The sequence below is a fragment of the Magallana gigas genome, chromosome 2 (assembly GCF_963853765.1).
Source record: "Magallana gigas chromosome 2, xbMagGiga1.1, whole genome shotgun sequence".
NCBI lineage: Eukaryota > Metazoa > Mollusca > Bivalvia > Ostreida > Ostreidae > Magallana > Magallana gigas.
In genome coordinates, this window is record NC_088854.1 from 44,374,320 (window position 1) to 44,399,658 (window position 25,339).

At 33.4% G+C, this 25,339-nt stretch overlaps 4 protein-coding genes across 4 annotated transcripts; 1 reads left to right on the top strand and 3 right to left on the bottom strand.

Moving 5' to 3' along the window:
- Positions 1 to 208: 208 nt before the first annotated feature.
- Positions 209 to 5,216, bottom strand: LOC136272072 (low-density lipoprotein receptor-related protein 8-like). Its single transcript, XM_066072933.1, has 3 exons — positions 4,934 to 5,216; positions 926 to 1,048; positions 209 to 479 (listed from the first exon to the last, which is right to left on the bottom strand). Exons 1-3 carry the CDS (start codon positions 4,992 to 4,994, stop codon positions 322 to 324), a joined length of 342 nt encoding a protein of 113 aa, XP_065929005.1. The 5' UTR covers positions 4,995 to 5,216; the 3' UTR covers positions 209 to 321.
- A 2,956-nt stretch (positions 5,217 to 8,172) lies between these two features.
- On the top strand, positions 8,173 to 13,681 carry LOC105320897 (uncharacterized). The gene is given in 7 exon segments (XM_011419033.4): positions 8,173 to 8,520; positions 9,644 to 9,737; positions 9,739 to 9,790; positions 10,677 to 10,702; positions 10,704 to 10,808; positions 11,449 to 11,627; positions 13,083 to 13,681. Coding segments are annotated over 6 exon segments (636 nt in total). The 5' UTR covers positions 8,173 to 8,329; the 3' UTR covers positions 11,617 to 11,627; positions 13,083 to 13,681.
- A 4,756-nt stretch (positions 13,682 to 18,437) lies between these two features.
- Positions 18,438 to 19,731, bottom strand: LOC117681233 (uncharacterized). Its single transcript, XM_034444728.2, has 4 exons — positions 19,384 to 19,731; positions 19,114 to 19,256; positions 18,811 to 18,938; positions 18,438 to 18,700 (listed from the first exon to the last, which is right to left on the bottom strand). The coding sequence occupies exons 1-4, from the start codon at positions 19,590 to 19,592 to the stop codon at positions 18,494 to 18,496; spliced, it is 687 nt and encodes a 228-aa protein (XP_034300619.2). The 5' UTR covers positions 19,593 to 19,731; the 3' UTR covers positions 18,438 to 18,493.
- A 2,820-nt stretch (positions 19,732 to 22,551) lies between these two features.
- LOC136272057 (FK506-binding protein 2-like) lies at positions 22,552 to 24,026 on the bottom strand. The gene is made up of 4 exons (XM_066072838.1): positions 23,714 to 24,026; positions 23,454 to 23,599; positions 22,971 to 23,092; positions 22,552 to 22,849 (listed from the first exon to the last, which is right to left on the bottom strand). The coding sequence occupies exons 1-4, from the start codon at positions 23,914 to 23,916 to the stop codon at positions 22,631 to 22,633; spliced, it is 690 nt and encodes a 229-aa protein (XP_065928910.1). The 5' UTR covers positions 23,917 to 24,026; the 3' UTR covers positions 22,552 to 22,630.
- Between the last annotated feature and the right edge of the window lie 1,313 nt (positions 24,027 to 25,339).

The window sequence follows — 25,339 nt, forward strand, 5'->3', positions numbered from 1 at the left end:
GAAACGTCCTTTTGCAAGAATTTAAAAACCAGTTTTACATACATTATGCACAAGGAATATGTACTTTATTATGCCAGCATCCAGATAAACATTAATTGATTTCATGACACAAATATCATTGTAATTATATATATGGACTCTTCTAAGATTTTCTAATCACGGAAATCAACTACTTTATAAACCAGAGTTTGACAAAATTCATATGACAGATTTACTGCACAGTGCAGTGGAAGGTAAATATCCACAATGAATGACAAAGCTAATCTCCATAATAAATGCATTATTCTTTATATCAGAATTCCATTTCTGTAACAACAAATGTCAGATTTCTGTTTCTCCGCAAAACTTCATCAGGTACTCACCACAGCCTTTCTCATCTGAAGCGTCACCGCAGTCGTCCTTGCCATCACAAACACTGGTCTGGTTCACACACTTGTAGTTATCACAGGTCATCTGGTCCCCCAAACAGGGCTTGTAAGCTGTCGATACATACAGACTCCTTTAAATACTTACTCTTGAGCTTCAGTTTATACATAATATGATAATTACAATACATGTACATATGTATGCCTTTCAATCATAAAACTTTTTCCCTCTTGTAAAACACGCTTATAACAAAGTACCAAGGATGGGCTATTTTACTTTGTTATTATCGTAATTTGTTATATTCGTCAAGTTTACAACATGTAATAAAGTCACTAGGAATTAAAATCACTTTACTCTAAGCGTCAATTCATTGTAAGCGTGTTCGCTATAACCGTGTTTTACTGTATGTGTATTTTGTGTACAATGTTTTTTTGATTCATAATTATACAATCATCTTGTTGCCCTATGAAGGCCAATAATTAATGAATAAATTATGGTAAATTGAATATACACACGCTAAAAACTAATTTACATTTCAGGAATACATGTGTATACTTACTGCATTTATCCATTTCATCTGAATTATCACCACAGTCATTGATGTGGTTACATTTATCTGACTCTAGAATACATCGACAGTTTTTACATTGGAATTGATTACTGTTGCAAGGTAGTTCACAACCTATTGGAAGAAAAAAATACACATTACAACAAAATTAATGACTTACCAGTACCTTCATTTGAATCAGCAATACAATGCTACAGAACATAAAATTTCAGATAGCATAATATAGTGATGAAACCTCCTCACAGAGAGTTACAAGAGGACAACTTAACCCACTCTTTACATAGTATATATTTCATAAACTAATTTTAAAGTACTAGTAGTCATAATTACCTATGATGGGTCTCATTAATTAGCTCCTGATGTATTGACAAGACGAATAAAATTCATCAAAAGAACAAAAACAAACAGGGCAAATTATATGAATGTTGATAAAAAGAGAAAAATCTTTACAGAGCAAAAACCTCTGAATAAGTCCATTCTCCGTAAATGTCTTATGAATTTCGGTATTGAAAATATGTGACCTACTACTAGTAAACTTAAAAGAAATAAGACGTATTTGGCAAATACAATGTATTATACTTCATTTTACTTTTGTGAAAAGATCACAGAGCAATTAAATTACACATTTGAAGTCATTTGCAAATTTCTTGACAATGAACACAAACGAACAAGATTTCACAATAAATTACACCAGTAATAATTACAGTAAATCAGATCAAAAATGATGCAAGAGCAAGTAAGACAGAAAATTTGCAAGATTAGATTTTGAAATGTACAGTATATAAAGAAAAATACCAGATTTTAAATTGTTAACACAAGCATATATTTGCTGTTTCTTCCTGCATTTATGTATAGTGGTGTTCAAAAAGTCACATCTTGTTCTAATTAACCCATTCACCCATTCATGGTAACTGTGGTACTGCTCCTTTGCAGGGCAAAATGACATCGTTTTGTGAAGTATGATCAACGTAACATCAATTATACGTTTCATTTAAGTTGCTTAATTATCTATCTCTTAAAATTTCGGCAAAGTATATCAGCCCTTCAAGAGAGAAGTCTATAAAGGGTCTATAAAATGAAATACAGAGGTATATGTACATGTAGGTACATGTAAGTTACTAGGCCTACATGTATATATATATGGCAGTAAGCATGGTACATGTAAGTGTTTATCAGTCAACAGTGACTGGGATAACACCTGTATATCTGCAACCAAAGTCATAAAATAAATCAGTCCAAATACGACATATATACATTGTAAGTTAATAATATTAATCACTCATTAACTGTCCGTCAATTTCTGTTTAATATATTCAAACAAATTTTCATTTTCACCCCATTGTCCAATCATCAATTTTTTGACGAGTTACATGGTAACATACCGGTAGGTCATAAATCTAATTAAATATATAAATATTTTTAGAGAAGATTCATAATCAGCATGTACCATGTGTACTATGGTAAACTGGGCTAATCGATGTTAACACGTTAAAATGGTTTGAAATTAAATTTAGTGAGCACACGTGCATTATGAATTGAAAGCTTTTTTATTCATGCATGTCAAGAAAGTTGGTATTGAAATTACCAGGTTTTTTACAAGTTTACCTACAAGACTATTTACAGCAATTATAAAATGGTTTTCCGTCCATATTTTCAGTTTCAGCAGTCGATTTTGCCGCCATTTTGATCACCTAATTTTGAAGCCGGATAAGGATGACATTTCCGGTTAGTTAGAAAGGGAGGGGAGGGGGGGGGGGGGGTGACCGTTATAGACAGAGAGGACAGGTGTGGACGTCGATATAAACAAGGTTACTTGTATCAAAATAGTGATAAGTGTTTATTTTTAGATTTGTTGTGTAATATGCTTGTGATTGTAAGGGTGAGGAGTGTTTTATCTTCGTAATACAATTATGTCAGTTTACCAGCATATGCACGTATGATTTGTCATTCTCAGTTCAGATTTTAATTCAGAAATAATTTATTAATATCATAGGCATAAAAGAAACAAAATCACTGTTCTTGACATATAACATAAAATACGCGAGTTTTAGAAAATGATGTGGCTTTTCAAGTAAAACAATTTATGCAAATTCATTTTTCACAAAGACCACTGCACACGTGTTGTCTGGACGTTTTGGCTCCCTACAGGCCTTCATTAAATAGGAATAATAACCAGTGTATTATTGCGCCAGCTACTGATGAACTCGGCTGAATGCCTCCCAATTAGCAATCCTTGGGTTGTGTCCATTCTGTCACGTGTTTACGACTCTATAAATGCCATACTGTCGGGATAATTGTATCAGATGACCAATAAAACCGACAGTTCTTTCTGTAGCATTACAAATAACACCTTCTGTACAAAGGAGAGCCATTTTTTTCGTATTCTCTTTCTATAATTAAAAAACTTACCACAACTGTCTGTAAAATATTAGTGATAAAATTACGACCTGCAACACCAGACTGATTTTGGTTGTGCATAAGATCGTCTTTGACAGTATTAAAAGTTAAACTATTATTTCTTTTTCATGAATCAATTATGACTATTTATTAGAGGATTTTTAGCATGAATATCAATTTTAAGAATACTTAAGATATATATTGTTAACCAATTTAGTATATTTACAAAGTAATGGCAAGAAAAATGTTCTGATTCTACCAGTTAGATTTAGATCTGTATATATAGATATGTTAGAACTGTTGACAACAATTAAAACTGCATCATTCTACGTTTCATTAATTACGTCTGTCATTTGTACTTGCAAGATAATGAGATAGAATGGAAATTAATGCAAATCTTTCCCATCACGTGTGGGATCGAGGGTCAGAGGCCAGGTGCACGGTATATATATATACCTGGATAATTTATCGGTATTATGCAAAAATTAATATTATCGTTCCCACGTTGTATAATAAATGTTGTAGATTATAATAAGAACTGTACATTGTGTATAGTAAAAAAGATGTACACAGATTATATCTGTATTAAAGTAAAAGAGGTACAAAATTTACGTAGTCTTAATTGCCAGCAATCACTTCTCCTTCACATTATTTACACGTAACATCAGATCATTCATTGCTTTACAGCGGTGGGCGTGAGATATAGAACTCATTGATGTCTTATCAATATTACACATTGACATTTGTAAGATTTTGGATTACACGTATATATGATAAGGAGAGTAAAGGGGTTTTTATTGGGGGAGGGGGGGGGGGGGGGGGGTGGGAACCATTATCTCTTCAGGAAGGACTCCATTCACGTGTTCGCGTGGTCAAAAGAGAAGGACAAATCAATCTACCTTTTTTTAGTACAAAAACCAGGTGTTTTGATCATAAAAACGCCAGTTTCTAAGTTATAAATGAATAGGTTCCCATCTTCTAGTTTTTGTGGAAAGTTTCAAGAATTTATTAACACCCCCCCCCCCCCCCCACCGCACCACACCACATTACACTATTCGCCCTTTTCAATTGTTCTGTGTTTAACTTTGAATAGCACATTTTTTCATGCATGAACGATATATGACACCTTAGCAAGTGACATGCATTCCAACCTGTAGTTTCTCACAGACATAAAACACATGCAGCACCCAATTTACATACAAATTACTCGTATGTCTAGCACAATGGAAAATTGCGACGAAATTTGGAAACAAGAGAAAGAGATTAAATTGAAGGGGGTTTTCATAATAGAAATACTGTACATAATTAATTGGAATTTATGTATATGTGTCTGTCTTTACAAGAAAGCATTAAATTTACATCGATCAAGTTGTTCGATCAACTTTTGTAATGCATTGAACCATGTGGTAAATACATACTTTTGTTGCAAAAATTACGAAATGATCGATTTTTTTTTTGGTCAATAAAAAAACTCCTTTGAAAAAAATCATCACATTTTGCAAACTAAAAGTTTCTCTTATACTACATGAATAAGCGATCGAAAATACATTTATTAACATTTTCTTATAATGTATAAAGTTAATTATTAACCTGCACACTTACCTTTGGAAAATACAAAAATTCCTTGTAGTAAAACGCATAACATAACATACAGGTGCGACATTTTAAGTCAGGAATTGAACAACTTCTAAAAGAAGTCATGAAAAGTTAAACGACTATCATATAATCCGTATTAGTTAGACTCCTCCATCGTTAGTCGCAAAAATTCCAAGTTATGAAACTCCGATTTTGTGTTTCGACAACAGAAGGACCATATTTCTGTGGAGCAGGAGACAGTAGAGTGAGAGCGATTTGTCAAACTGAACTATAACCGTGAAAGGGTCACTTTCCGTCAGCTGTGACGTGCGTATGAAATTAACATCAACGAGACACATATTTCAACGCAGCACAAACCCATTCACTTTATAGTGCTCAAGTCGGTTGAAATTCTGCGCAAAAATTGTATATTTTGTAAATTGTTGTCTTAGACACATGGAAGATTAACAAACGCACAACAAAATATATTGCTTTGGTTTTATAAATTAAAAAAAAAAACTTAATGACGATGAAACAGCGCATTGCTCTCTCTCTCTCTCTCTCTCTCTCTCTCTCTCTCTCTCTCTCTCTCTCTCGCTCTCTCTCTCTCTCTCTCTCTCTCTCTCTCTCTCTCAAAGAGATTAACTGAAATGCAGGCACTATAAACTTATTCTTAGAAATAGAATACTAGCTTGTATTTAGTGTTCGGATATTGGCTTTATACAACAAGGCAAAAAGCACTACACAACACAATCCCAATATCTACGCGTTTGCAATAGTGTCCCCAAAGTTGTCCTCACGTATGCTTTCAAGATTTTGTTTACTGAAAATTTTGACAGGTTTGACAAGTATTCAATAGTGACTAAAAATACTCTCTATGCACGTCTAACCTAAGAGTTTGTGATTATGTACAGTTTCAAGTATAGGACCATCGATGAATAAATCGGAATTATAATTAGTATGATGTGTTCTATGATAATATACAGTGGAAAAACATTTGATTTCATCTTTCCTAGAAGCAGTAAGAATTTTGTCAATTCTGTCTTTTTTTAATTGATCAGTTCATATGATAAATTAGATCCATACTTTGCATTTTAAAAGAAAGAACCATTGCATAACATCCAAAATTACATATTCAAGGCATTTTGTCTCTAATCTTGTATGTAAAGTTCATTTCGTCTATGTTGTACACAGGTATTTCAACCAACATTTTATATCCCACAACTAAGTATATTTACTATCATTTTTTCATAATAAATGTCAGTATTTGCACTAACAGCTAGTAAATCTTCACATAAATGGTGTACCACGTGCAATGATAGCTGGTGTTTTTGCCACATAGTGGTCAAACTAAACCATTTTAATGGGAGACAAAGGGCTTACTAAAAAGTCTTTATTTATATAACTATTCATAAAGAAAGTATTCATAAAGAAAGTAAATCTAATTAATAAATTAATTAAAGTGATTATCTTTTTTACAAGAATAAATTTACGTATTATTTTAAAGGTGCGTTACGCATTTATTAAAAAAAGAAAAAAAGAATAACTTGGAATGAAAATGTTTTTTTTTTCTTCAGTAGAGCTTCAATGGAAACAATAGACGAATTTTGTTGGCTCAAAGCATAGACATATATCGTTATGTGTCTATGCTAAAAAAAAAAACCCCAAGGAGTTCTAAATTAACGCTGCATGAATTAAGAGGGACTCATGCGACGAAGGCTTTGCCATCAAGTTTTCCAAATCGTTATTAAAATTCATGTAGGGAATCACCAGAAATTCAAGAAATATATTTATACAAAAACTTATTCGAAGTAGGCCTGAATATGTTGATCAATTAGATCTTATTTATTCCATAGTAGATTACAACGCCCCTTTGACAAGAGAGATAACTCCTACAGACAGAACCTTTATTGAAGGCAATATTTTTTCTTATTAAATCGATTATTTTGCGTGTATCAATTTTTCTTTTAGGAAATTGTTATCGATGTAGCAACCTCTTGCACGAATGTACCGCTGGAAATGATCAGTATTGGTAGAGTATTCAAGCTTGCTGTTAGAGAACTGGTACTTTTTTGTACTTTTTGTATCATAAACTAGTATGGTGTTTCCTTCTGAATGTCCCTGTTTTTAGTATAACATTTCTTTTATTCACTAGGAGGACTTTCAAGCAAGAGATCTTACTTTGTGGCGAAATTAAAAGTTCACTGTCTGATAAAAAAAATAAATTCACATTGTTTTTACCATTCTCTGCAATGGTAGCCACCTTTATAACCCGCATGAATAATCAAAGAAAGCATTTTATTGTTTAGATTTACATCTTTCTTTTAATAAAACTAAATCAATGAATTGATCGTAAATAGGAAGTAAAATAAACTAAATTATTGTTAATCTACATTAGTACGTTAACTTAAAAAAAATTAACCAAGTCGTCTAAAACGGGAATTTGAGTCTGACATCATCCTGAGTATTTCGTGCAGTCTGTGATTATTCTCAAGATGCTAAAAGTTTCTATCAATTGATAAACACTATCGGGGTTTGCAGATTTCAGTCCTCTCAGAAGGCACGGAGCATCGTTTTTGAAAGGGGGCAGTCTAATCAAGAAATTCTTAGACAAGCAAAACAAAAAGGGGGGAGGGGGAGAAAAAAAATCGTGAAAATCATGATATCCATGGGGGGAGGGGGGCAGAGCACACTGAACCTGAATATATCTAACTTCAATTTTACTATTAATTTTTCACTTCAATTGTTACTTGGTCACCAAACAGTGAAGGGAGGGGGGCAACTCTATGTTAGTTCACTTTTTTTAAATTTAAGAAAAATCTTTGCTGCGAGAAAAAGTTAAGGGGGCAGGCCCCCTGTCCCCCCCCCCCCCCCCCCGATGCTACGTGCCAGCTCAGTTTCTATAAAGCTATGAATTACAATAAATTTCCGTAAAAGGAAGAAAGAATCGTACTAGGTGGGTGAAAATATTTCACTATAAATAGCCAATATATTTCTTTTTTTTTTTTTTTTTTTATAAAGAGGCGTTTTAATTAGTTTCCAATTTTAAGAATGTTATGTTCCATATTTAAAATAAGCATGTTTTGAAATAATCGTGAATGATATAAACTTTTTGGACTCATAATCACCGTTCCTCATCTCCTCGGCTCCATGCTGTTATAAAGAAAAAATTATCTATCTACAAAGCTTTAGACTTTTTTTAATGATCGGGTTCGAGGTAAAGCTTCACGGTATGCATTTCCGGATTTCCCCTTGTCTTAAAATAACAGTCCAATCAGATTCCAGATCCCAAGGGCGACACGTGTATTTCCCCTCGAGCTACGAATATGTCAAACTGTCTTATCTACTAGGAATTGCCACGTTGAACAATTGGCTTTATATATCTGTTTATACACCTGACACATCCTTTATGATATTCACAAGATGGCGAAATTAACGTATCTGTGCATCGCTTGCTTTTTCGTTGCCCTTGTTGCAAGTGAGGAGGGAGAACTGAAGATTGATGTTCTAAAGACTGTAGAAGATGATAAATGTACAAGAAAAAGTAAACGACTCGACATGCTTAGCATGCATTATGTAGGAACACTAGAAGATGGAACCAAATTTGACTCCAGGTGAGCACGTGGACAGGTGGAAACTTTGTTACAGGTCGTGTAATGTTTCATGCTGGCATCATTAGCTAAACTCGACTTGAATCATACATATGCATAAGCTTGTGTTGATAACTACCATATTGCAGTCTTATTTTGAAAGTAATGTTGTCCATGCATGTAGACACGTCTATAATTAGGCCCAATGGTAAATAAGTTAAGAGTTCCATACACATATGGTGGTTATGATTTATAACTGTTAATTTGTTTTTAAAGTAAATTTAAAAAGTTGAAAAGACAAATTTTACTCTTTTGATATTGACCACACATTACTTATATGCTATATACATTGAATATTAAAAGATAAATACTTTGGTTGATTTAAGTCATCAGTCAACTCTAGTTAAGTAGCTTTACCTTTAATTATTGTCAAAAGATTTTCTGCTTGACCAGTTGAGAAAAGAAAAGAGTACCATATGCACATGTCAGAGTGTAAAGGGAGATTTGTTTGAGGTCAACCTTAATCTGTATAATCCTAATCTTCTATACAGGTTCTAGCTTACACTTACATCAATGATATGGTCTTATCGGGATAGAGTACAAATTTAATGTTTATTTTATCATTTTTAAACATACATGTATTCACATAAAGATAACATTTCACCCACAACAGTAAGGTATATTTCTAAAGCACACCAAAGTCTACAACCTGTGCATATATTAATTTTATTAGTGAAGATCATGGTAGACTGTTTGTGTTCCAACTGGGCCTGGGACTTTTAGGCCAGAGGTAGGCAAGCTTTGACTAGGATTGGTTGGTCAAGGTAGAATCATTGAATTCTTCAATAAAACGGAAGTTAGCAGCTAATTTTTCAACTGTTTGTTGATGGTTTCGAAAGTTTGTCAGCTATCATGTCCAAATTGGAGATGCTTGAATGCAACATATGTTGCTTTGCATACCAGCTGGTTCATTTTAAAATCAGTGTTCATGATGAATGAAATAGATACCGGTACTGAAACTTCAACAGTAGCATAGTACATATATCCAGTTTATTAATTATTCAATGCGGCTTGTAGCCTTGTACATACGGTCTGATATACAAGGATTTTGTGTGAAAGAGGATCAATATTTATGATTTTATTACAGCGCCGATCATGGTCAGCCTTTTTCCTTCCAACTGGGTATTGGTCAGGTTATCAAAGGTTGGGACCAGGGGCTTCTGGACATGTGTATCGGAGAAAAAGAGAAAGCTGACCATCCCATCCCACTTGGGGTATGGTGACCAAGGAGCAGGTGGGTCTTCTATCTTTGATTTATGATTAGAACCATTTTAACAAGACCTTGGACTTTTGGTAGGACGTGACTACCTATTTCTTGCGTCAAAACAAGTAAAAATGACACTGGTCTCAAGCGAAATGTGCACAGATTGCTAGCTCAAAAGCCAGACAAATCTTGTTAATTTTAATAAGCTATGGCTGAATAGCCTACAATGAAATAGACAGGCCTATGCCACATTGCTGTTTGAAACAACTGCCCATAGTCCAAGCTCTTGTTAAAATGGTTCTATTTAAACACATTTACAACAAAGCTGACTTGTTGAAATTAACCAGCTTTAGGTTTGTTGATTCTTTTATCAATGCATATGTTGTGGTTTTACTAATGAGTACATTAGTCATTGATATTATGTGAAGGAACTTACTGACATATGTATGAATCAATTATTCATAATTCTGTCAAATATCTGAATGATGCTGTATTTATGGCAATTTATAAGATTTTCACTGTCTGACTTTTGTACTATTACTGAAAGGGCTTGAATAGCTAGCTGGGCCTGTTGCCCAATCCTATCAACCCATTAAGATTTTCAATAAAATGATTATAAGTTTAAATTCATTTTATTCAGGTAATTTATATTATTAAGTGGGAATAACAATAATGGATTTTTCAGCAGACTTTGGCAGCTTATTTTTTTGGTTGCCTCTCTTGTCTATATAGATTGTGTGATGTGCATACTAATAAGTTAAAAATAACTCCGAAGAAAAACTGAATAATTAAATAGGGGTTAATTTCTGAATTCAATCAAGCATTGAATTAATTTGACAAGACACTACACATACTCTAGCTTCTTATTATAATTTATTTTATATATTAATTGGATATATATTTTATTTATTTACAGGAGAGAAGATTCCACCTAAGTCTACCCCTTATTTTCGAAGTAGAACTTTTAGATGTTCAAGATGGACCAAAACCAGAGAACATTTTCAAAAAGATTGATACGGATGAGGACAACAAACTGTCAAGAGAAGAGGTACGTCTATTATTACTAATACCAGGTAGTTCTGACAGCAATGGTTCACAGGTCAGCGGGGATATGGTGGAATGATTCACAAATTAATCAGATGAATAACAAGTGATTAACTCTGTCCATTAACTTTCCCTTATCATGACTGGTACATATATCCATACTAATTTTGTTTAATGAATTAATCTGACATTATAGACGATCGAGTAACAAAAGGATGACTTGCATTTTTTTCTGCAGAGAATTGACCTTCCCTTGTTAGCACTACATGTGTGCATAAAAATGGTTTGGTTTACAATGCATTTAGATTATGAAAAATATTCTAGTACGGTGAATACATGTATAGGAGCTGGGGTGTGGAATGATTTTTTTTTTAACTTAATAGGTTTTTTTTCTGTGTGCATTTACTTGTAACTTGTTAAATTGAATTGCCATCTGTTTTTTATGTCCATTCTCATCAATTAAAAGAAACAGATCTAAAAAAAAATTATCACATTAATACAGAAGTAGTGGAACTTGACATTTGAATGATTTATTGATCACACGTTGTGCATTTTAAGAATTTGAATGTGCAATTCAGGCAAATTTTTTTTTTATCCAGTATTGCATCAATCTTATTTGACAGTAATGTGACTTTGTCTTGCAGATCTCAGATTTTATAGTTAAACAGACCGAACAGTCCGGCCAAAAGATCGACCCCTCAGCCAAGGAACATACCGACGTAGTCGAGAATATCTTCGTGCATGAAGACAAAGATAAAGACGGACACATTTCTCATGATGAGTTTAGCGGGCCTAAACATGAAGAACTCTAATTTTATGAATTGTAGGGACACAGTTTGAAGTTTTTCTAGCACTGCACTGACATTCTACTGAGATTTTGCCTTCGCTTAACAAGTCAAGCAAATGTATAATTATAAAATAAAAGTTGGGAAACATCAAATTTATCCATAAATTTGATTGTTTCATTTATAGTTTGATTTTGACTTTGAAATGATTTTGCTTTCAAGTTTCAATGCTTTCTGATTTGCTTGACTTTTTAAGCTTTATTTACAGGTTGTGTTTAGTGTTTTGATTGCTAATACAGCCCACTAACTTTTCATGCTTTACACAGAATCATGCTGCAAGACATTCTCTCAATCCTGCCTGCATGCAACTTATTTTGTTTTCATTTCTTTCATATTATTTTCTTATTGTTTAACTTTGGTGGGTTTTTTTTTCTACCTTTTTAAATCACTGTAATGGATAATTTTTTGTGTACACAAAAACTAATAAACCTTCATTACCGGAGGGATCTTTAAATGCAAATTTCAAAATCAAAATAAGTACAATACATTTTCATCATTTTCATACTAACTAGCACTAACTCGAAAGCTTTAACCATGCATGCATGACCATCAGACTCTTTACAGTAGCTATAAACTTGTGTAGAGGTAAGGAAGCATGCAATACTAACAAAGAATTACACCATTATATGTCACTAGTTTTAGAGCATGTACAGAACTGAAACAATATGCATGCTTAAAATACCGAGAATTTATTATTGGATATTTTATTTGGCCAATCATTAAAAATAAATGTACATGTATGCTATATTGAAAGTCATTTTAAAAATAAAATTGCAAAAATAACTTCTGAAATAAATATTTTGAAATAGAACTTTACGTAAAGTTCGAAAAAAAAAAGTAAAAATTTTTGATTAACTACCTCACCTGAATAATTTTTTTTTGCTAAATGTTTTTTTTTTATATTTTGCACTTGTAGGTTTCTGAGTTTATTTTACAAGAATTGAAAAGTGCTTTTAAAAGTGATGACGTCGATAAAAACAATGGACAGCACAAAGACCTTCTCCAAAATGTTTTTGAAAAAGAAGATCAAGATAATGATGGGTTCATCTCAAGAGAGGAATTCAGTGGCCCAAAACATGAAGAACTCTGAAAATTAGAATTTCAATAATTTTGTTAATCAATTGTGATAGTGTGTGCTTTAATGTGAAACATGAAGTTTAAAAGTTGTTTTAGCTTGATTTGAGATTAATAAGATTAAGTAAATGTGGACCACTTTATTTTATAATTTTTTCAGGTTGTGAAGTTATCGTTAATGCCAAATATTGCTATGTATTGGTGCAGGGAGGCTTCAGTTATTCAGTAGTTTTCTTTTATTTACAGAACACATTTTTAAATACTTTAGCTAGTGGTTAGAAATAATATGCTGTGGAAATAGTTTATAAGATAGTTTATAAGATTTATTTGATAGAGATTTGTTTGACCTATTACCACAGATCTCCGCCCACCTCGTTGATTTGTCACGACAAACCTACGGATTCCCCGTCGATAACAAAAGCGAAGAACACCAAAAAGTAGTGGATGGGATTTTTTACTGGGAGGATTCTGACAAAGACGGGATTATAACCCATGACGAATTCACTGGACCAAAACATGATGAACTTTGATATTCTTAAATTCTATCTTTAAGTCATAATCCCCTAACCCATCCATTTCCATACCAAATTCATCCTAACTTTTTTTTTTTTTTTAAGTTTAGAGAATTGATTTTTTAAAATTTTGCATATTTTATTGCTTAATTTTTTTATTCAAAGTACATGTTTTATCAATATTTGATAAGAATCATGCATTCCATTTGGTCGAATTACATAGTATAATGAAACATATCGCATATACATGAATCATAAAAATATATACATTAATTTGGAGGATATTATTTATTCTATTTATGAAGGCATTTAGTGGTATGTAAGTTGTAAGATTAGAATGATAAACTGGCAAATGTATAACAAATGTATTTTGATAGCAATGTACTTTTTATTATTAAAAGTACTCTTGCACGATGATAAGAATTACAATAAAAGAGAAATTTCAATTTTTTTTTTAGTGTCATTTATTTGAGTGTTGTCTCAAATTTGGATCTTTGGTTTCGATTTTATGGCTCAGATTTGACATCCATGTCTATTAAGTTATTGAGTATCCCCAGATGCACAATCCAAGCAAGTTTAGCTAACATAAATAACCTTGATATGGGACCTACTCCTAAAAGGTACTACTGTAGTAAACAAGATATATACCAGTATTTTCACAATATATAATTATATATACATGAAGTAGTGGAATGCTGACTCTTGTAAGAAGTTACTTTCTAACAGAAAACAGAAATATATGAACTAAAAGACCACAAACTTAAGATTATTTTAGTGTTAAAACTCGAATGCTGAAGAAGGCAAAAGTTATCGGAGTAGCTAGGTGTCCTATGATGACTATAACTAAATTTTTACTGTTCCTATCTTCACTTAACAAGGATGGATAACTCATTTTGTAATATTAATATGCTTGACAGACTTGGATACTAAAACTGAATCTTAGGTTGAAGATGATGGAGTAATTTAGTCTTCAGAGCAGGTTAATGTTTTAAGAGCAGGTGCCCTGTGATGACCATAACTGTCAAGTATTACTGGTCCAGTCTTTACCAAACATGGATGTATGATGTGTTTTGTGATATTGATACACTAGACAGGCTTGAATGCTTGATCTGAGCCATAGTAGTGGGATGCTGAAAAAGGTTAAAAAAAATTGAAGCAGGTTAAAGTTTTTGTGACACAGACATAAGCATCTACTGGCCCAACCTATATCTGTATATGTACAGTACTTGCATGGTTTATGTATCTTTGTAAGTTTAGTACACGGTTAGCTTAAAGGGCCATAGTCATAATTTTGGTGAAATTCTATTTTTCTGTCTTTATAATTTACAATGCTTTAGGAATGCATTTCTAAAGATAAAATGAAATTTGAGAGACAGTCGTAGAGATATAAGCAAGATACATGGCTCACATTTCTTTGTCATGTAAACAAGGCTCTGCCCAGGTTTTGTTTACATAGGTTCAATATACCAGTAAAAAAATCTTTTTTCAAGCAGATTTGTCAAATTTTTTTATTCATTTTAAGCATAAATAAGCTGTTCCTAACGTTTAAAGCTGCTTGGTCCGATTTTATATCAAATTTTATGCACGCTTTTAAACGATGGCTATGCTTAGTATATGTATAATAATAGACATTGCAGTAGTTTTACCCGTCAATTATGCCAAATTTCAATGAAGAAAAATACGTACAAAATTTTCTAACAAAACAAAACGACATTAAAAGGTACCGCGTTATTTCGCCTCATGTTAAATTTCACCCCTGACGACGAGACGGGTATGGTTGTATTACGAATTTGACATCGCTTTAAATAAAGGTCGAAATGATCAGACGAATTACAAATAAACATATGTATGTTTTGTTGGCCAATATTTCTAAAGTCTGCTTTCTTTACAATCGATGCATTGCATGCGGGTTGAATAACCCCAATCATTCGTGGGACGAAACCATGTGGTTTCCTTTTCTAAACATTCCCGTGATGCATTTTGGTTTGTTTTTTCGTTTGCCCAAAGAGAAATTATTTTTATTTACTTTGAATATTTCTAACTTTGAAAGGAGACTGATTCTGCTGGTGTAAATAGGAGAAAGTCCATAACTTTCTAAGATAAATGATTTGTATGAAAAAAAAATTGATACTGTAATAACAAAAAAATCGGACCAAGCAGCTTTAACATTTAAAATGTAAACAAAATCTTTACAGTGCAAAGAATTAAAAATACCTTTCTAAAACATTGTAAAAATTAAAATCGGAAAAATAAGTTTTGACTAAAATCGTGACCATGCCCCTTTAATTTAGAGAATATGATCTCAATTATCTGGATGCTACTGCAGATTAAAGTTTGGTAAAAATTGGTGCAATTTCAAAAATCTTCTTTTCAACTGAACAATCAACATATAAACTAAGCACATCGTTGTGAAAAGCAAGGGAGCCTCTACCAAAATTGTGGAATTTATGGCCCCAGGGTCAGGGGCTCTGGTGTAAGGGTTGGACTCTGCTGGTCATACATGCGATGAAAATGCATAATTTCTTTCAAAATGTCCTCTGCAACTATATAGCCATCTAGCAATCATACTGCAGTGTACATGGGTAAACATATCAGAATGCGGCCTGTGCCAACAATTGTGAAATCCATGGTTAAGGGGTTATTGTATTAATGCTGGGCTGTACTGGTAATAAAGTGAACATGCATTAATTCTTTAATCAAAAATTATCTTCTCTACTACAGGCATGGCATATTAAGTGTCTGGTTGTGGTGAACAAAGAGGTCTCTTCTAGTTTTGTAACATTAATGAACTTGGTCAGGGGTACTGATTTTGGTTTTTCTGCAAAGAAGGAGGGGGGTGTGAATGATCATTAAGCTTTATTCTTTCAGTAAAAAAAAAAGATAATCCTGTCAGCTACTATTAATAGGCATCTAGCACAAACTGAGTGCATATCATAAAAATGAGTAAAAGGACATTGCTGAAATTGTTAAAACATAGTGGAATTTATTTTTTATTTTTTTTTTTGGGGGGGGGGGGGGGGGCTACAGTACTCATATGGCAAATTTGTAATTTACACTGTATATACAAGAGAATTTAATTTGTGCTTTTGATTTTAAAAAAATTGTGTCATTTTATTATACCCCCTCCCTTCCCAATTTGTTTTCTATACATCTTACCTTTGCCATTCTGAAGATCCTTAACAGGGTTGCGAAATACTCATGTGACCGTTAAGGACCTGGGTATCTTGTTTTGGGGGTGTTGGGAGGTAGAGTCCTTCATTTTCTTTAATCTGGGCGGTGGAGTGGTGGTTTTGTTGATTTTGGCTTGTAAGGAGAATTTTGAGTGCACCCCACTAGTTTTAATTTTCACCTTGTTACCAGCTGGCACTTGCCTGCTGAAACCTTATCTTGAGGATAGACTATAGAACTTCATCATTCTCGCATTATCACCGGTGTGAGATCGGTTTGTCCGGTGTGAGACAGCAGTGTGAGATTTTTCTGTCTTACACTGTGTATTACTACGCCGTTTTAAAACGTAAACAAACGTTGTCTGCTGTAGGGGAATGCAAAATGGTGCATTGAGATTATCCTTTAAGTAATTGTGTTGCTTAATTAATTACAATTTATCATATTTTTAATTAAAAAACTATCGTATGCTCTCATTTTGACTTGCACTATTTGCAGCACGCGGAGGGATAAACCAAAAGTAATCTTTAGAACGTCATAACAGAAAGTTGTCAAACATCATTTTTTAAGGTAATATAATGCGAGAAAAATAATCATTCATTATATACTCGTGTGGGATAGTAAAATTCCACCTCGGGGCCAAGATTCACAGTCTAGGACTCGGCACAGCCTCGTCCTAGACCGTGAATCTTGTCTCCTCGGTGGAATTTCACTATCCCACACTCGTAATAATGAATGATTCTATTAATCTCTATAATTCATTGAAGAAAAATCATTTTTTCTAGTAATGCGAGTTCTCTCCCTGCAATTGCATTAATTTGGCATTATATTGATTCCTCGTATGATCGGCTTGGTTCTACTTTTAATGAAGAACATGTGACATTTTGCATTTCACAAATTAATATGATTACAGTCTCATTTTAACCAGAATTTACTTTAATTAATATATTTTAATGCACATTTTGCCTGCGACGCACACTGATGTTTTAAAAAATATACACAAATCGTGCTCCACAGAATATAAATGTTATAATTTTGATTTCAGGCACAATTATATTTCGTGACAAATTATTTATGACTGTATTTTTAAAACCTAACCAGAACAGATACGACAGTCGGGGAATTTAAAAAAAAATGATCACCAGCAGTAAAGACGGCTTTATTTAAACAATAAAATGCTTTCTTTGGTGATTCATTCGGGATATGAAAGTAGCGACATTGCAGAAAAAATACATAACCCGCGTTAGCGGGTTATGTAAATTTTTTCTGCGATGATCGCTACTTTCATTACCCAAATGAATCATCAAAGAAAGTATTTTATTGTTTATATTAACATCTTTCTTTTAGCCAATTGATAAATTGATTATGAAAAGTAAGTAAAATTCACTAAATTACTGTTAATGTGCATAAGTACGTTAACTAAAAGAAACAGCCAAATCGTCTCCTGTGAGACTTTGAGTCTGACGTCGTCATGATTATTTCGTGCAGTTCGTGCAATTTCCTAGGTAGTTGTAGGTCTCGACCAATTGATAAACTGGGCGTGACAAGTTTGGCCCTGTCACTTTCTTGTCAGTTTCAGCCGCTGTAGATTTCGACCAATCAATAAACGGGGCGTGTAGATTTCAATATGGCTGTTTCTATAGAGCTATGAATTAACTATATGTTTCCGTAAGAAATAGAGGGAATAATACTTGGTAGATGTAAATATAAATGCATTGTTGCAAACGCAAGAGATAATACAACAAGCAACATGCTATTTGTTCCACCGCCTATGTACTAATGTTCTCCGACAAAAAAGAATAAAATTGTAATGTGACAGTGGTTATAATTCAATCTTATTTCCAAAAAACGGAGTTCCAACGGAACGATAATAGCTTCAAATTAGTGAAAAATTGTATGAAATGCAAATCAACTCCTCTCATTTAAAACGATAAAAAGGCTGCAAAATTACATATATTCTGTTTCTTATTCCGGATTTTTATAAGTCGTTTTCCAATAGGATCAAGAAAAAAACCCGTTTACAACAAAACAATTAAAACTAGTTAAATAATTTATTATACACATAACAATAATATAAAAATACAATATAACTCTTAAAGTTCATCAGACTTCGGCTTATTCTTCTTCATAGCCTTCTCCCCCATCTTGGACAGCTTTGTGAATTCTGAGGGGTCAAGGTGACCGTCTCGGTTCTTGTCCGCCATGGTGAACATAGTTTGGATCATCATTTCCTTCATATTGTCATCCATTGCCATTGGCATCAGTTTCTTGAACTGTTCTCCATTAACAACTTCCACAATCTGTCATAAACCAAAGACAAAGCGGTTCAAAATCATTTTTATACAAGTATATTATCATTTTAAATATCCCAATGGTATCTTATAAACATAAGAATGTTATTTTTTTTTACCTCCATGGCGTCAAGAGCCCCGTCTTTGTTGGTGTCCATTCTATGGAACTGGTCAAGGATATCAAACTGGTCTTTTACAGCGAGCATTTCTACTTCAAGAATTACGGTCGCTCCTCCTGGTACAGCATCTTGAAATACGAATATTAAATGAAAGTTTCATTCCAATACTATAACATACATGTAAAGTTAAAATGTATCCAGCATACAATATTATTTTTTGAAAAAAGAAGAAAAAATGTCGCTCAGAGAGAGAGAGAGAGAGAGAGAGAGAGAGAGAGAGAGAGAGAGAGAGAGAAAACATACCGATGCCTTTGGATCCGTAGGCCAGGGCTGATGGAACCGTAAGCCGTCTTTTCTCACCCGCACACATTTCCTCTACACCCTGTTCCAGGCCCTTGATAACTTGTTTTGTTCCCAACGTGAAAAAAATTGGTTCACCCTCATAGCTGTAAAAATTGAAAGTTGTTTAGTGCCGACCAGGGTTCATAGTTTTCGTGCAATCGGTGTAACGCTTACTTAGCAACTTTTCTCCAAATAGTAAGACTATGAAATCAACAAACGAGTTTGACTCACCTGTTAAAAAATTCGGTGCCATTTTCTAATGTTCCTTTAAAATGAACTTGAACGACATTCCCTTCTTTGGCTTTCTTCTCGCAATCCCCTGGTGGAGGAACTATCGTGTAGATGTCCACCTTCTTTGGCGAGGCACCCTCCTCACAGAAGACGAGAACCACCGCAAAGCAGAGGCCGACAAAAAGGGTGGTATATTTGGTTAGAGACATAATAGATAATAATTTGTCTGTCGAGAGAACTAAACTTTATATGTCTAGGGTATTCAGTGAAATAGGAAGACTTTGGAATTGATGGATTGTCCTTTAGCATTCGAGCAAGAGCCCTAAGCAAGACACGTATACTTTATCTAGATGCCTGCAGGGCAAGATGTTACCTAAAGTTACGAGGGTATAACAACGTTCTAATTTCCATAACCCCACAACCTACCTGGACAAGTTATATTATGTACTTCCTTATGGCTTACAATACTTTGTTCCTTTTAGGACCGTTTAGATGAGGCATGATAAACGAAAAGTCAAAGGATCCCGATATTTGGTGAACTTAAGCTATGCCCTGGTTGACCCAGTGATTATTTTCGAATTTTACGGTGTTGTTTTGCCTATGCAAATACGTTTACATTCAAAATATATTAGTATATGTAACAAGAAGCGATGAAAATTCAAATACATGTATTTTAACCACAGCCGTTGTATACATTTTCTTTTATTATGATTAGATATACCGAATATATATAGGTGCACATCGCGCCCATGGAATTTGCTGAGACAGTCAAATCAACTTTCGCCTTAATCTCAAAGACAGTTTCCATTCGTCCTAAATTGGAACTGGTCCTTTCAATAGAAAGCTAGTGACGACAATTAAACCAAAACAGAGCATTACATTTGCAATTTATAGTATTTTTTTTCTTCAACCAAACAAGCTACGGGTTTAAGGCATATGTAGGGTGCACATAATTATCTAAGGAATATACGATATGCGCAGATTAATTAGGCGAATTCAAATATTTATGTATCAAATAAAAATTGATAGTTATTTTGATAATCTAAAAGAAACTATCCTATTCATAATGCCCTCCCGTCTCCCCCCCCCCCCCCCAAAAAAAATTAGTATATCGTGTGCTAGAAGATCTTGCATACAATTTTCTAACTAGCACTACTTTAATTAGTAATGCCAATTATATTATAGGCATCCCAAACCTGTTCCATTGCTTATACACTTTCCAAATATCGAAATTCTTCTATCAGTAGGGATGTTGCTTCATGTATCTGCTTTGTTAGGCTTGAATTTAATTCAAGAAATCGTGACTCCGGACTTATAATCACAGACATAGAACAATATAGCGAAAAATCTTTGACGAAGTACACTTTTAATACATCGTTTTACTTTTGAGAATCAGTCAGAAGAGGTGCAAAGTTCAACATAGAAATAATAAGGAAGATAATCAAACAGCCTTAAAAGAATTAATTTTTGATATTACTAAGCAAGCATCCTTCTGTAATGAATTGTATACATTGTATGCAAAAAAAGCTCTATATAAATTGTAACATTACATTGTATTCATAACTCCATAAACCCAATTGCTCGTAACATTTTTTAAATGCAAGCAAACCAACATAAAACAATTGTTTTCAGTGATCAAAGTAATGTATGAACACTCATTGTATTTTCTCCACTGTTTTTCAAGAAATAGCTCGTATGAAACATTTTCACGTCTATATTCTACTGTCTATGAATTTTTCTTCATCTATCCACCAGCAAGTTACATAGAAGGAACAGCATTTTCTTCTAAATATGAAGATTATCATGGTTATTTCATTTACTTAGTAACCTGAGGTAAGCTTGTGCAAGTCCGTAGAGTTTGTGCTCTCAACGAGGCTTAAGTTTGAATTGATAATGAAATAGATCCATTTTAATAAGACCTTGGACTTTCAGTAGGGCGTAGTTAAATATTTCTTGCGTCAAAAAAGTTGAAAATGACGCGATTTCGAGCAAAATATGCACCAATTGCGCAGTCTTGGCTCAAAAGCCATACAAATCTTGTTGATTTCAAAGAGCCATGGCTGAGTGGTCAGCAATGAAATAAACATGCCTACGTCACATTTCTGTTTGACACAACTACCCAAAGTCCAAGCTCTTGTTAAAATGGTTCTAATCCTTTCAAATTCAGCATCAACAGTACAAAAAAAACTGTCAAGTAGCTATAGTAACCATGGTAACCTCGGTATCTACGGAAGGCATGGCTGTTCCTCTGTGTAATATATGTACATGTAATAAAATAAATTACAATAGCGATAACTAATGCAAGTAATAATAAGACAAACTGTTCTATAGGCTGCAATGTTCTGCTGACATATTTACCACTAATGCGCAGCATCTCATCGGAAATTTTGCAAAATGATTAGGGACCAATTTTCGTCGATTTATGGATTCACTGCTTATTTGTGGGAGGTTAATTTCGTGGATGCGTCGGTTTTCAGTAAGAAAACTAACTCTTCCAAAATTTGTTTTCGAGGATGTATATACGTGGGAAAGGGTTACCTACGAATACCACGAAAATTGAACCACCACGCGTTCTTATGATTCCACAGTATATTTACACTCATATTGAATTTTTTTTAATCATAAAAGAGGTATATCAACATCGGTTTTCTTATTATAATAATATCAAGATGATACTTGCAAATCTTTATATACATGTTTATTGTGCACAGTAAAAGGAAATTTGTACAGTTTTTATAATCTCGGTAGATTGATTAGTTCTATTTTCGTTTAACGCTTTGAACGAAAAATGCAAGGCTCTTGAATATTATGCAATTTTTCCATAATTGTGAAACAAAAGTTAAGGTGGTTATGATATTTGGCAAATGGTATCCCCGTAAGTCTTCTTTTCTCTATCATTTACCGATTATTTCTTCAATAGAGGCAACGCTTGTTTTTGTATGAAATACATGTATAAAAAAAATGTTTTTCCATAGAAACTAAACACTGGTCATATGAAAAATTATAAATTACCGAAAGTTTCTTAATGAATATTATGTTGATTTAAAGAAAATACCAAATAATTTAAAACTATTACAAACATAAAATTTCAGCCAGAATTATTTTTCTAAACCTGAATGATCTTTATAGCTTTAAAGCAGTGCTCAAGACATAACAAAAGTTTGATTTATGATTTATTTTTTAATAACCATATTTCATATTACATATTACAGTACATATAAATAAACATGAAAGCTAAAGTAAAGCATCATAGGTCCTCTCTAAATTCCATCATAGATTCTTTTTCCTTCTGCTGTTGGTTTTTGAAATCTTGAAGGATGTAGAACTCTTCACGGCTGATAAGATCATCGCCATTTTCATCTCCTAGGTTCATGAGTGTTTGTGTAAGGAAGCTTAAGCTACTCTCGCTCGACGCAACATCGCCGAAAACATCGCTCACCTCAGGTAGGGAAAAATATTGTTCTACCTATAAAAAAAATATCAATAAATTACCAAATATGCTCAAATCGTATTTAAAGAATAGCAAATTGGAAGTGATGCCCAAAATAACTGTTGGTGAGAATTTAGAATTGAATCAATTATATTACCTCTTCTAGATTAAGTTGTTCATTTTTGTCAACATCCAAAGTATCAAAGAAGTCGATTTTAACTTCTAAAAAATCTATCAGCTCTATCTCATACACAAGCCACGACCCACGTGGAATGTTCTCTGAAAGATACAATTTGGGTAAGAGTCAGAATACGGTTTGTTGGTACATGTATTTGGAATCTGACAAGCTACTAAACCATGCGTGCGCATTCTATATATGTCAAATGACCGGTTCATTTTAAAAATCATCGATGCTACTCAAATATGTATTCATATATGTCACAATGACAGTTTAATTTTTAATTCATTTTTTATTGTTGAAAATTATTGTTCTCTAGACTTGTTAATGTTAAATCCGTAATGAAACAACCAATTCTATCCCTTTTCGCATCCATTGCACATAATATTACATGTATATAACCGATACAATCGTCCAAAAGTCAGTGAGCCCTGTTTAGCTCTTCAAAATTTCTTTTTTTACCTTTTTCCTCGTCACCAAATCCGAGATGGGAAGGAATGTTAACTTCACGGATTTCTCCGGGACACATTCCCAGCGTTCCCTGGGACAAACCCTTCGGAACCTTTTTGGACCCAACCACGAAATAATATGGCAAATCATCCGCGTATCTGTCGGGTAAAATAAATAAAAAATTACATCATTATAATATTAAGTGTTATTTGGAGACTCAGAAAGAAATACTGTTGATGATTAATTTAAGTAATGATTATTATAAAGCTTACGTGTTAACGAATTCGGTTCCGTCTTTTAGAGTTCCTATGAAATTCACTTGAATGTTGTCTCCATCTTTGACTTCTTGTTCACACCCGGAATGAGGAGGATTAATGATTTTGTAGCTTATGTCTTCTTGGTCATTGCAAAATACTGCTGAACTTTGCAAAAGTAAAACGAGGACAAGATGCAACATGCCTTGAGATTTTGTCATTTTTAAAAACAAAAAAACTATTCCGTATAGTTATAAAGATATTTTTTGTATAACCAAGATATATCTGTGTCCCGGGTGTAACCTGACTTCGGACACTGGCCTCGGGCAATCGACACTTCCGTGTCCGGTATAGCAGCAGATTAGCAGATACAACATATAACACCTGAAGGTATTGATCAAAGATATCAATTACCCGTTAAAGAAAGGGAAGTGCATTGATAATATTAAACTAAGGATTTAAAATAATAAGTAACTTTGAATTTCGATGAAATGGCAAATAATGAAAGTGCTTGACTAACAGAGAGAGAGAGAGAGAGAGAGAGAGAGAGAGAGAGAGAGAGAGAGAGAGAGAGAGAGAGAGATTGTAAATGTATACAATGTATATATATCATTTCACGATGTAATACTGAATATGTGCTTGATTTTCATTGTATCGACACTATAGGTAGATCTTATTATATGCTGTTTTTAAGTTAAACTGGAAAATAAAATAAATTAGTGTTTGTCCTTAAATCGCTGATATACCTGCATTGAAGAATTGCATAAATCCGAAACTCGTTTTTGAAAATTAAACACAATATTGTCTGTCGAAAAAAAAATTGTGATTATATCATCCATTTCAAAAGATACAACGTTGTAAAGATTTGTTCTGCAATGATCGCTCCCTTCACAACCCGTATGAATCATCAAAGAAAGCATTCCTATTTACATCCTTCCTAGACAAATTAATAAATATACTGCAACGAGTAAGTATAAGTAACTATAAATTGTCCTATTTACATCTACCGAGCATGATTCCCTTTCTTACGGAAACTTAATTTATCATAGCTCTATACGAACAGCAAGACTGAAATCTACACGCCCCGTTTATCGATTGGTCAAAACCTACAGCGAACCTAAAAAAAAAAAATCACGGACTGCACGAAATAATCAAGATGAAGAGGTTCAAATTCCTATAGGAAACGATTTGACTGTTTCTTTTAGCTAACGTACTGATGTACATACATGTACAATAAGAGTAATTTAGTGAATTTTACTTACATTTTACAACCCATTTATTAATTTGTTAAATGATAGATGTAAATATAAACAATAAAATGCTTTGATGATTCACGCGGGTTATAAATATAGCAATCATTGCAGAAAACGCTAACGTATGGTTATGTATTTTTTCTGCAATGTCGCCACCCTCATATCCCGCATTAATGACAAAAGAAAACGTTTTTTGTATAAGTTAATGCACATCAATACGTTATATAAAAGAAACAACCCAGTCGTCTTGAGTGACATTATCTTGATTATTTCGTCATGCAATCCGTGATTTTTCTTAGGTTAGTGAAGGTTTCAACCGATCGATCAACTAGTTGGAACTGGATCTTGTAGATTTCAGTCCTGTCAGTTTCTATAGAAAAATTATCGGACT